The following is a 13610-nucleotide window of genomic DNA, read 5'->3' as shown; positions in this document are numbered from 1 at the left end:
GGGCAAGAAGGTACGATGCAGGTCAAGCCTAGAATTACGTACATTAAAAACCAAAAAATAAGCTGAATGTTTAGTGGAAAAGAGTAGTCCCATGAAATTCATTTGCGCGACGTGCTTTTCGCCGTCCTAAGTCACCATCGCGCAATGGCGTGCCGCAGTGGTATGTCGCACCAATTTTCGAATTTCCTGCGGAGAAGTACGATTGTAATTTTGCTACAAACATGCGGAACTTCTCAAAGAAGTGAAGACTGAAGTTAAGCGTGCAGTTTGAAGAGAGAGAGAGAATTTCTCCATCCGGAAGTCGGGCAGATTACGGTCCGATTGTCAAATTCAGGGAGTCAGTCTCTCTCTCTCTCTCTCTCTCTCTCTGTCTCCGCCGAGGGGAGGGGGACGAAGGAGGCGGGTGGGGGTACGCGTGGGCGGACGACAGACATTGGCGTGCCCTCCCGATTCGAGAGAGGGAGGAGATAGGGCACTAACCCCTAAAAACCAGACGTTTAACGACCCCGTTTCATTTTTGGACCCAAAAGCACTCTTTCATTTGCATTGTAATTAGTTTCGTTTCGTTTTTATGTGCAAAATGACCTTGTGCCGATCCAGAATTAAGTGTATGTGTGTGCGCGCCCGCATTTTTATGATGAAGTAACACAGAAGCAGAATTTCGAATCGGTAGGTCGAAAAAAATTGGAAATGGGGTCGCCTTGGCTGTCAGTAGTGCAATGTAATGCTGTCGAATCCTTTCACTCTCTCTCTTCTCTCTCCCGCAAACTTTCATTTCACTGGGTTGGTGCATTTGCGGTGACTCGCCACCCCCGTAGTCGCACCGCCACTCCCTCACCTCCGCGAGAGTGGAATGCCATTTCTGCTGCTCTTTTGTTGCATCCCGTTTCGTACTCGTGTTCGAAATCCCACGTGCGCTGTCGATGGCCGAATGAGGCAAACAGGGCGGGCGAACTTCTCCGCCTTCGATGGCGATGATGCAGATGCAGCCAATCAGCTACCCAGCCGCCTATATATATATATATATATATATATATATATATATATATATATATATAACACAGATGTAGATTTTTAGAATATAGAGACACAAAGAAAGGACACTCACAATTTGTTATTTTACGTTTCGACAGCACGGCTGTCGTCTTCAGAATTCTGAAGACGACAATTCTGAAAAGATTCTGAAGACGACAGCCGTGCTGTCGAAACGTAAAATAACAAATTGTGAGTGTCCTTTCTTTGTGTCTCTATATTCTAAAAATCTACATCTGTGTTTTTTATATATTTGTGTGTCGCCGAAGAGCGTTCCATTTCGAAGATATTTTATATATATATACATATATATATATATATATATATACATATATATAAATATATATATACACACATATATAAATATATATATATAAACACTGGTGTAGAATTTTGAAACGGAACACAAAGGAAGGACACTCACATATGTAGTTTTGACGTTTCGACGGCTCGACCGTCGTCATCAGATTCCTTATTTTCCCTAAAAGTGCACCTCTATCGATGTCATTTGTAGCATTTAGGGGACGACGATGACGAAGTGGGTGTTTCGAGATGTAATTAAGGATGTGCTTTTAAAAGTTACCATCGAGGGCTCGTGGGGAAAAATATGTGTATACATACTAGTATGTGTGTGTGTGTATATATATATACACGCATACATAGATGACTTCGTCGAAGTAACACGGAAGGTTTGAATAAAAACCTTAGACAGCAAAAAACAATATAAGAACACATAAAAAGATCACTCGCATGTCATTTCTTAATAATTTCGACGGAATTTAGCTCCGTCTTCATCGGAAGAAACAGAAGTACTCAAGTAATGATAACTTCTGTTTATGTATATACTAGTATATATATATATATATATATATATATATATATATATATATATATATATATATATATATATACACACATATATATGTTCATATATATGTGTGTATATATACATATATATGTTCATATATATGTGTGTGTATGTATATATATATATATATATGTATGTATGTATGTCAATGATATACCATGATTGTTTACTAAACATTCTGGTTCAAGTTGTGCTTTGTGAACTTCCCAAATTCTTATGGAGGCGGCCCATTCCAAAGGTTTCCCAATTATGCGGAGAGATTACGATCTATTCACTCAAACTTGTGGGTAGGTTTTTTTATTTACTGTTGGCCCCAAAACTGTTATCGCGATGAATGCCGTTCCGTACGCCTTCAGTAGTTTAGCCTTATGAACTGCTATTAAGTTTGGGGGTAGCATCGTGGTGGCCCGCTGAACGAAACCAACTGTTCCTTTGACCCAAGAAGTACCCTAGGGCATCGGCGATCGCCTTGGACTAGCCTCTTGGCAGCAGGTGTGTTCCAAACACTTCCCATCAAAAACAATTGTTGACAGTTTGAAATGTTGATCTGTTTGAATCGCTCACAATTTTTTTTCTTTTAGTCTTGACGTTCACCCACGAAGACAAATTTCGATTTCAGCTTCAAGCAGTGCGGAGTGAATTCCGAACAAAGACTTAATCCCGAATTGGAAAATCGACGTTTGTTAAATCGACCGTTCACGAATTTGGTCCCACGACCCCTGTGTCTTCGGTCAAGGCGCGCCCCTCGCGGCAGGGACTGGACCTAACTCGAAACATTCGCCGCCCCGCCAGATGCGAGATTATTTTCGGTCCATTCCACGCGCACCTCCCCCACTCTCCCCTATCCAAACCCTCCTTCCCCCTCCCCTCCTCCTGCCATACTTCCCCTCTCACGCTGGAAACCCATCTCTCCGCTGAACGCTATGAAAGGAGAAAAATAAAAAGAGGGGGGAAAACGATTCAGGGCGGGGGGGGGGCGGGAGTGGGGAGAAGGAGGTAGGGGATGGCGGGAGGGACATTCCCTTTTGAATGGGCAATCAGTTGATCCACAGATTGGACCGCGGTCCCATTTGCACGCGTACGCGGGCGATTAAATGGTTCGGAGGCCGAGTTTAGCGTCGATATTATAGGGTCGGGTACCTGTTACCGGGATTCGTTGAGGGTCTTGACGTCACGATCTCTGTATAGCCTAGATTCCGGCTAACTCGAGAGTCTTTCGCTGAAGGAGCCACGGGCGACAAACCCCACGATTACTCTCAATATTGGCGAAGGACGATGAAATTCAAAAAAGTTCATCTTTTATATTTTTAAGTTATGCCGCCCATAATTGTGAATGCGGAAAATAGAACAGATAGTAAGAAGAAAGATAAATAACTTACACATTAAGAGGAAGGCATTGTCATTTTCCAGTGGTCGCGAGCAAAAAGACAGTTGAAAAATTGGAGAATTCTTTTTTATTTTTTTCGTTTGGCTTTCCAGTAGATACTATTGCATGCTGACTTGCCCCGCAATCTGAATTAAACCGTGAAATATCATTAAAGGCTGGAATTAAATTAATCTAGGAGTGATCTTATTAGGACAACGTAACGAAACGCGTAGTAACACCCTTAAATATTAAAATTTTCCCTTTATTAGCGTATTATCTTTGCGTGGAAGGTGTATTGTAATAAAAATTTGTGTTGAGTTTTCTTACTTTTTATGATCGGGTTAAGTTGCTAAGTCCAAGCAACCCCCTAGTAGCACCGATTTGGAATATTAATACAAATCTATAAAATTAAGTAGCCTTACTGTTCTTTGCATCAGGCATAAGCGGTACGTAAGGGGCAGTGCCCCCATTGCAGATGTGACGAGGAGCTATGAATTATGCGGCGGCAAAACATGTGGGCATTCATCCGTAAAACGAAGAAGTTTACGTGCTACTCAGTACTTTAAACCTAAGAACAAAAGTTTATGAAGGATGGGGCTAATGAGATAAATCGTTTCTGAAAAAAATGAAATTTGGAACGGATGTAGTAACTTAATCATCGGCTATCAATTTCTACACGTTCTCAACGTCCGCGCAGCATATATTTTACAATTTTGTTCACAAAAACGCTTTGTAAAAGACCCACGCGGTCCGAGTGAACGTAATATAATGTTTAATGTAATATCTTGCCGTGGTAATGCTTTCCTTCCAGAAAGTTATGCTGGATTCCATCAAATTTGGCAATTGAATGGTTTGGAAGGGAAAACAACGGGGAATGTCTTAATTTAAGGACACTCAGGCGGTCCAGGGAAAGGAACTGCCCCCACATCCTAATGTGTGAATTTAACGAGCCGCGCCTAGCACAAATTAGATTTTGGGCTTAGTATTAGATGCTTTCTACCCTAACTTAATATTAAACCAGTCTTTGGATCGATTACTGTGGTTGCTTAGGTACGCATTGATAATATGGCCTATATGGATAATATGGAATATATACCAATTATATGTCTCCGATATCATTATTACGGATGGCAATCCCAACTTTAGGTTTCTCGTGGGGCGCCTTATATTCCCATTTTGTAATATTGAGTGCGTGCTTAATTGCTTTCTCTCAATATTTGTGTTTAAATGTTGTGACCGTGGTGAAAGACTGGTTCAATTGGGATGAAAATATTATGAACATGGGGCGCAATGCGCTTCCGTCAGCGGTTAGAGCGCGCGCGATATTAGCGGACTTCCCCCAGGGGCCTCCCGAGTGTCTACCATACGTACACCCGCCATGGCAGCGCGTGGGGGTGGGGGAAGGAGTGAGAGTGAGGAGGAGGGCCTGGGCCCTTGCCTTGACATCCGCCCCCTTCTCATGTGAGGGGCCCCCCTCATCATGTGATGATGATTGGGAGGGGGAGGCCTCTTCTCCCCTCCTCCCACGCGTCTTTTGACACCACACTCACTCCCGTCCGCCAGCACCGGAAGTAGTGCGTGTAAGTCACGTGACTGGAGATGAAAGAAAAGGAATAGGGGGTGGGGGGTGGCGGTCGGGAGGCTGGGGCGTCGCCAAGGTGACGGAAGGGGGGTGGGATGGTGGAGGGGGGGATGTAGCTGCCGCTTGCCGCCGCCGCCTGTGAGCGTAATTTCCATCGCCTACGCCTGTCCTCGCGAGCGTTTGGCGGAAGGGGTCGTAGGGGCGGAGGGGGCGTTGGGGGGGGGGGGAAGGGGTCGGTGTTTTCGGAAGGGGACTGCGTCCCGAGGTTTCCTGGCGAAGGAATTAAGTGGGAGGGGGGGGAGGGAGGGTGGTTTGAAGAGACCCCGCCGCGGAAACAACGTCGATAATATTCATTCGACGAAACACTATTGTGCAATAATGAACCCCTACTGTTTACACATCACACAAAATAAGTTTTTGCGTTAATATTCCGAGCTAATTTAAGATCATGCTATTTCTGTTTGTTCGTCAGTATTTCATTTGGAATGCTGGTCGACAGCAAATCTCAATTATTCTCCATCCAATGCCGATTCTTTCACACAACTCGTAGTAGGTTTAATCCCGCCCGAGTTGCCATGATACGTCCTTGTTTACTAGGGATGCCACGGCATTATCCATTGTGTGCTGTAATAAAGAGATTTTACTTTGATGAATTCTGGTCGTAATATTTCGCATATTTTTTTATCAATCATAAAACTCCAGATCGATAAAATGGATGTGAAATAAAGTGACGGAGGGCGATTCTTTTTTGAAACACTTCCGATAGTTTTTACGTTTTTTCCGGTGTCTAGTTGTGTAAAATGCACATATATTTCACTCGGTCTTCCTCCTTGGGCCCTCTCGTCCTCCCTTTTCCTCCTCACAGAGGCATTACGTCTCAGTGATGTCCACCCCAGTCTCCTTCTCCGTGTGATTCTTCCTTTCTTTGATTCACATTAGCTCTCCCGTACATCATCAGTCTCCTATCCCGCAATCTCGAAAGTTCTTAATTTTTCATCTGCTGATTTTACATTTGTTCGTATTATGAATTCGCGGAGCGACAAATCGACAGTCATCTTTGGATCCACGTCAAGATATTATGATTGAAAGCATGAATAGCGAAAGTATATTTACCTCAAAGCTAAATATTTATTCACATGACTTCAGGCGATTGCGGTAGTCTCCAGACTTGATACTCGTTTCACTCTAAATATATATTAATGATTATGTAAATGTCAATTTTCGATTTTTTCTGTTCAGTGTACGTAAGATTTATAGCATAATGGCATATATATAATAATAAAGCATTCTATATATATATATATATATATATGCACTTATGTATATATATAGAAAAAAATAAATAAATAAATAAATATATATATATATATATATATATATATATATATATATATATATATATATATATATATATATATATATATATATGTGCTAGGTATACCCAAACTATGGACCACTATATCTAATGACTAATCAGCGGATGATCAGTAACGGTAAATAACATAAAATCCCCCGTTCATCCATGAAAAGACCCAAATTGGGCAAGAAATCGATTTCATCTCAAATATTCGACTGCAGATTAAAAGGAGAAAGTCGCGGTTTTTTATTCACATAATCTCGACTTTTTCCGACGTGAATCAGCCGCGCGCTCGACTCCAACCATCGCGCATGCGCGGTCGCAGTTCATTGTTGCATCGCATGGTGGCCACGCCCTTTCCCCGGAACTCCCGTCTCAGGCGTGCGCTCATACCTGTACATGAGCGGGCCCTCGCATCAATCTCCCAAGGCCCTGCCGCCTCAGTGCGTGGGAAGAGGAAGGGAAAAAGAAGAAGTCTTGGCGTGCGAACGTTGGGTGCGTAGGCGATACCGCCCCAGGCTGTGGCAACAGTGTCCCGCGAGACCTTTTTTCGCCTCCGACTCGTATGAAAACCAATTACAGATTCTCTCATTTTCGTAAAAAAAAATGTTCGCTTAATAAACTGATTATTCGAAAACGTTTTCCCTTGGAAGTGGACCGCAGAACTTGAAGCTTTTCATGTTGAATGGCCTAAGGGCTTAGATATGAATGCTGTTTAGAATTTACGCATTTCAAGCAGAACGCGAGATTTGCCATTATTGCGTGATAGCCCAGAGAAGGAAGGCGGGATTGGAATCGTGACTAGGGCGATTATTTTTTGTTTGCGCGTGAGCGAAACCACGAGTCTCCAGAGTATTCTTAGCAATAATAAGGAATCGATCTTGGAAATCATCACATCGTCGGGCATGGAAAAAGCCGTATCCTTTATTGGTGAATTTCAGTCCGCTTGGTTTTGTGTTTTTCGACGAAGTTCATCAGAGGTTTGGCTGCGACTAATATGTCGGAGGGCTCCTTATTACGACGTCACGCGCTGAGTGGTAGACTTAAAAAGTCAAACATGGAGTACGCAGAGGCCAATGTAAGGTAAATGTCTATTGTATGTACTGCGGAGGACGCGGAATTTCAGCGCAAAGCTCTCGAGCGGTGTTGCATAATTACGATCGAGTCGTTATCATCCCTTTCCTTATTTTCAACATAGCCGGGATATGTTGCACTTGTAAATTCCCTCTTTTCATCATTTCCGCGTAATTATATCACTACCGGTTTCAGAATGATAGACGGCAGGACTTTGAAGGCATATTTCTATTATCTCGATTGCCCAAGGACAAATTGGGAAACGAAATATTCACGTATGCATGAAGAATTTATCTCAACACTAATTCCGTTCACTTTATTATTGACTTTTCACCGGCGGAAATCAGGGTGTTAAGGGCAAAGGAACATGGCGAAAGGGGATGTATACCTCCTACGGAAATTATTCCTTTGCTTTAACGTGATCTGTGTGATTTGTAAATTTGACACCGAATCTTTGCCATGATAGTAACGTGACAAAGCGGTAACAACAGCTCTGAAATTTCATCGATTTGCTGAAATTGGCGAGCGGATGAATTTAAGTAGGTGTGCATCCATTAAAAAAGATGAACTTTCCTTTACTTTCACATATCTTTTTAAATAGAGCCTATTTTTTGGAAGTGAATTCGTTTTTATTTCAATATCACTTCTGAGCATAGTTTTCCCTATGGCTCTAAAACAAGGACATTCATGTTGGCATTACAAAAGCATTCTTCGTCTTAGAACCCTTGTTAATTGATTTTGCGCCAATTAATCGCTCATATTAGTCTTGGCGTGGGCTAATGCCCTAGCATCAAATCAAGAGTGGGTAGTGCCAGTTTTATCGATACGTGTCATCAAGGTGAGCGGTAAGAGGCGGCGAAAGCAATCGAATAGGAGGGAGACAAGAGCGCCTTAAAGACTAGAAGAGAACAAAGAGTAACCCTGGAAAGAAGAAAAAATACGAGAAACGTTTTGCGTGGCAAAGACCGCCCACACCGTCGTAGTAACAATGGTATCCCACGCATCACCCGCGTTCGCAACCTAGGGAACGACAGTATTTTCAATTAATCAAAAGAGAAACTAGAAAACCTGTGCCACGTAAAGGAATTGGGCTCTTCAGATCTCACTCTTGTTTCTACTTATTTTTTTTATGGATTCAAAATAGAATTTACTGTTTCTTTTTAGCGACAAACCATTATAATGATACGACCGTGGATTAAAAATTTCAAAATCATAAACACATAATTAGAACATTGGATCCTATATTAAAACTTTTCAGAGAAATTTACTAAAGAGATCAGAATAACGTTGTCCGACCGCGCTATGGGGGGGGGATATTCCGTAAAAATTAATCTGTGTGCATTAACCCTCTGTTACACACCCTATCGGTGGCTTGCAGGGTACCAAAAAAATACCAAAAGAGTATGTGTGTGTTTATGTACACACACGCACACACAGTAATCCATACCATGTACACATATATCCACACCATAAACACAGTAATCAACCCGAAGGTCGCTTTGGTAGGTGATGGTAGAGTTCACCGAGTACTAAGCCCTATACGGCGTGTGGAATTCACACATCAGGGTAGGGGGGCCAGTTCCTTTCCCTGTGCCGGTTATGGTTTACCAGGAAGACCTGGTACCCGAAAAATTAAAGAGCTTGGGTGGAGCTGCAGGTGGCCAGAGTGCCTCGCCCGGGAATCGAACCCGGGACCCTCCGGTCAGCAGTCCAACGCTCTACCCACTGGACTACCGCGACCCATATATATGTATATATATATATATATATATATATATATATATATATATATATATATATATATATATATAATACATATGTGTGTGTGTGGTATGTCTTATTGTATCTCATTGTGCAGACGTATATGTATATATACCGCATACTGTACCGTATGTACAAGCACACAAGTGCTTGTACATATGGTACGGTACGCGGTATATACATGTATGTGTGTGTGTATATATATATATATATATATATACTATATATATATATATATATATATATATATATATGTATGTATGTATGTATGCACACACTCAAAATCGTAGGGTTTACGCTGTACTGTTTTTATTCCTCATCACACAAAACCAGTTTTAAATTCTGCCTTTTGTTTAATTAATTTGAGCTATTTATTAGTCCGTTCAAATCTATCAAATGCGAAATGAAAACGGCTGACGTGATAATTCTGAAAAACAGACGGGAAAATCTCTGCATTATGCTAATCATTTTCCACTCACAACTCAGTGAGTTAAGTCAGTGATTCCAAAGAAGAGGAGTTTCGGACCGAAAATGATGTGAAATCGTCCGCGTCTCGCAGAGTCCGGCCGTGAGAGGGACTCATTTGAGATTTTAAGTGATCATTATACTTTAAGGTACCGATATTTCCGTCTTAAAAAGGGTTGACGCCTCCAGTATGTTAATCCCTTACGGTTGGGTTTCGTCTTTCTTGAACAGAAAATAGCTTAAATGAAAATGAAAGAAGGATCGTAAAAAAAAAAACAAAATGGGCTCGAGGCGGGACTTGGTAATCATTACGTACGGCAACGAGGGCAGGCGATTTGCCAACCGGATACATGCATTGCAACTCAAAGTCTCCCGGGATCAAGGAAGAGGCGACGGCTGCATGAACGCATTGAATACAAAGCGAGCATTGAGTTCTTAAGGTAAACAAACAGCGGAGGGTTACCACGTTATCGAAACTGCAATGTCTTCAATCTTTCGAACGAACTGGGAAACGGACGCCTGCGAGTTTCGCGGCGGTTGAACGCGGCGCTCCGATGCCGAGGATTTTCATTCGCCCCTTCCGCTCGTGCGAGCGATGGGTGGTGGTGCTGCCTGCTCGTTGGTGCCCTCCGCATCGCATCCACGGTCCTAACATGTTCCCCGAAAGACTCCCGTTCCAACCGTCACCACCACATTCGTTATACCGCTGGAAATGATTCCTGTCTGGTTGACTCGAGAAAATTCAAAACTCGATGGAGGGCGAGGAGAATGAGTGTGAAGCAAGAATGAAGTAGGGTAGATAGTCGTCTTCATTTTGGGCCCAGATCGAGAGTATGTAGTCTCTTCTACCACCTAACCCCCAAGCACGAATAGCAAAGAGGGCTTGGGATAAATAAACGCAGAGTGAGAGAGAGGTGAGAGAAGCATACTCGTCGACCACGCAAATCGAATGATTGCGGCATGTCAAGGATAATAATTACCTGAAATAATAGGAATTGATGCTTTCGGAGAATGAGAAGATTTAAGAAGTTTAAGAAAACTTAACTCAGGCTTAAGCATAGGCGCGGTCTTAGATCTTCAAAATGCATCTCTTGCGTCATCCTTCTGGTTATCTACGCAATGGATAGTTAATTTAATATCGCTAATCATCGGAAATCGATGAAAACATCGTGAAAAGCGGCATTTTATGATATCTGAAATATTTAGAAAGTTTTCCACAGATTTCTACGCCTTTGTTGCATGGAAACACGACTGTGAAGTTAGGCCACTACATGTTTTGTTGCTCGTCTCGACGAGGAACTTCCAAGAGATGCCATCATCGGTTGGCTGCGATCTCAGCCGGCAGAATTTTATTATGCTGAAGGAATATGAAAAATAGTTAATGAAATAGAGATATGACTAGTGTTAATCTATTTGGCGAATTTGTATTAAAATAGTATAGATATGTGGTTTTTATATGAAAATTATAACTTTTCTATATCTATTCCCGTGTATTTTTTTATACCATAACGGAGGTTACAACCATCGTATGTTCTTCACACCCACTTATGCGTATAATAAAAAAATGCCTCGCTTTTCGCAGAACTGGCGACCAGAGGAGGAACGAGCGGTTAATAAACAAATGAGGAGAGGGAGAGAGGGCGGGCGTTTCGTTTGCGTGTTTGCTCGTGGAGGGGTGGCGGGCGCAATTAAAAGAGGAGACGAGCGGTTAATCAATTGAGCGAGTGGTGAGGTGGAAGAGCTCCCCCTCCCCCCAATTGGAGCGGGCTAATTGATTGGCGGGGCGCGCTGACCCACCCCTATGGCTCTTTCTTCCCTTTCGCCGAAGCTGTCACTCACTCACTCCTGCGTCGGCGAATGCCGCCCGACAAAGCACGCCCCCTCCCCCCTTGATAACGTGAGCGGGGGTCACGAGGAACGTGACCTCTTCTTCCCCCGTCCCTTCCCGATGACACTTTTTCGTCTGCATACGTGCCTTGATGAAGCGTCATTGGAAGTGACTTCCGCTCAATAAGATACACGTATTATGCATCTCACAGAAGGGAACTGAAGTCCCAAGAAATAGAGATCCCTAATTGTTAGGGTATTCACTAGGACCAGGTAGAACGCTTCACTTATTCTGGACCAATATAGGCAAAGAGAAGAAGGAAGGAAGCGTTTGGTAAAGAAGACATATTGACGATGAAGCTTTAGTCAAGGAGTCCTAAGAAAAATGCTAAGAAAATATTAATTAAGTACTTGACATGGAGCGTAATGCTGTGTGATTCGGAAAGTTGGGTCGATGAGAGAGCAGATGTACATGTATATACGAGGGTTACTATTTATATTTTGAGCCTTCGCAACAGTAAGTGCTTTAGGCGCCATCTGACGTTCCCATGTGAAAGTTTGACCCTTTTAACGCTAACTTTCTTCAGAGCATTTTGTTGTTTACAGTGACTCGAAAATTTGGTCTCAGAGAAAAAATGGAGGTAACTCGTGAACACTTTCGTGCGATGATTTTTTTACAACTTTCGACGTGGATTATCAAGACAGGAGTGCATCGATCAGCTTACTTCTCCTTGGCAATAAAGCCCCAATCTTTGCCACTGTGAAACGCTGATATAACGAATTCCATCATGACCGCCGTTTGTTCAGCGATCAAAGTCGTGAAGGTCGTCCAAAATCAGTTGTTGGGCCAGAAAACATTGATGCTGTGCAAGAACTGGTCAAGGAAGATCGTTGTGTGATTTGTCGTGAAATTGAGGCGTCCTTGGGGATTAGTATGACGAACATCAATGAGAAGCGTGGGAGTGTCGAAGACAAAGCGGAGGAATGGGTGGTAGTGGGATACAGGCCTCCTGCGTGGGTGTTTTGTGTTCTGTTAGGCGGGGCTTAGGACTTCAGGGGTCCTAATGCAATCTCTGAGAAGAGACCATTATTTATGCGTATATACTTTTTCTATAAGTAGCATAGGTGAAAATATTCCTATCGTGATAAAAATTCGACCTTCAACGGAAATGCATCTGTAAAGGTTAGCTTCCCTGACCACTTTCAAAATGATTTTTGTCTGTGTGAATATAGTATGACGTATTTCTGGGTATTATAATATAAAAATTAATAACCCTATCCGAACTCAATGTCACATTTAATGTGTTTACGAAAATTAGATTAACTGATTATACTTCAGCGAAATCGATCAACTGAGAGTTTAAAAAGATGGGGAAATCTGTGTAATAATGTTTACTTGCATAAACATGCGAATTTACGTGACGCACTGTTTTAATTTTATCATTACAGTAAAATTTTTTACTATAATGATAAAAAGTACAGGAAAAATTTCGACTTATTAGCTGGGTCTTGAATGAATATAGTTCAAGGCCTGCATTTTCTTTATCATTTACCCACCTTATCCCGCAAAAAGGTGAAGTGAAATGAGCATGAACTCTTTGTTAATATGCGCATGTTATTTTTTTGACTCTGTGTGCACCGTATTATATACCTGTAAGTTTTGTAAGTAATTAAAGTCTCGTGCACGGAAAACTTTTCCAAATGGCGGACTAAAAACGCCACCATCTTTCGAGTCACCTCTTGTAAGTTAATTAACCAATTAATTCTTCTTTCTTGCAGATCCCGCAGCGTCCTTGCTCCGATGGGACTGTCGCCTGCCTCCGGGTGCCGGAAGTGAAGGGGGGCTCGAATGCGGTGGGGGCAGTTCGGCGGGTAGGGCCCCTCCCTGTGATGGATCGGGGGCCGGGCCCCGGGACCCCGCCACGACCAAGCCGGACACGACGCCTCGCCGCCCCTCCGACCGACGCCCCTGCGGCCGAAGGGAGGCGCTCCCTCCCACCCTACTCGGCGACGGCCGCCCTGCGCCTCGCCGCCATATTGATCCTGATGACCGCCCGAGGTGAGTTCTTGGACGGATAAATAGTTTCTTATCGATTCACATTTCGCTATGCATCGAAATAGTCTGATTGAGTGACATATCGGCATTATTGTATACATGTAAATAGAAATATATATATATATTGATGACAATATGGTTTTTCGTGGCTCTGCTTGCGATTACAGGGATGGATGCTATATCCCAGTTGGCAATATAAATATTTTTTGCACAATATAAATA

The 13610-nt window shown here is 42.7% G+C and overlaps 1 protein-coding gene across 1 annotated transcript in view; it reads left to right on the top strand.

The window, feature by feature from the left end:
• Positions 1-13610, top strand: part of LOC139686660 (repulsive guidance molecule B-like) — a 93006-nt gene that overhangs the window by 68567 nt on the left and 10829 nt on the right. Inside the window, exon 2 of the mRNA XM_071583704.1 lies at positions 13112-13391. Within this exon, the coding sequence (XP_071439805.1) occupies positions 13223-13391 (169 nt within the window). The 5' untranslated portion in view covers positions 13112-13222. The remainder of the gene's footprint in view (positions 1-13111; positions 13392-13610) is intronic.

This window comes from Hetaerina americana, unplaced genomic scaffold (genome assembly GCF_022747635.1).
Source record: "Hetaerina americana unplaced genomic scaffold, ioHetAmer1.1.p SCAF_145, whole genome shotgun sequence".
NCBI lineage: Eukaryota > Metazoa > Arthropoda > Insecta > Odonata > Calopterygidae > Hetaerina > Hetaerina americana.
The sequence above is the reverse complement of the archived record's forward strand: the minus strand, read 5'-3'. Positions and strand labels throughout refer to the sequence as shown.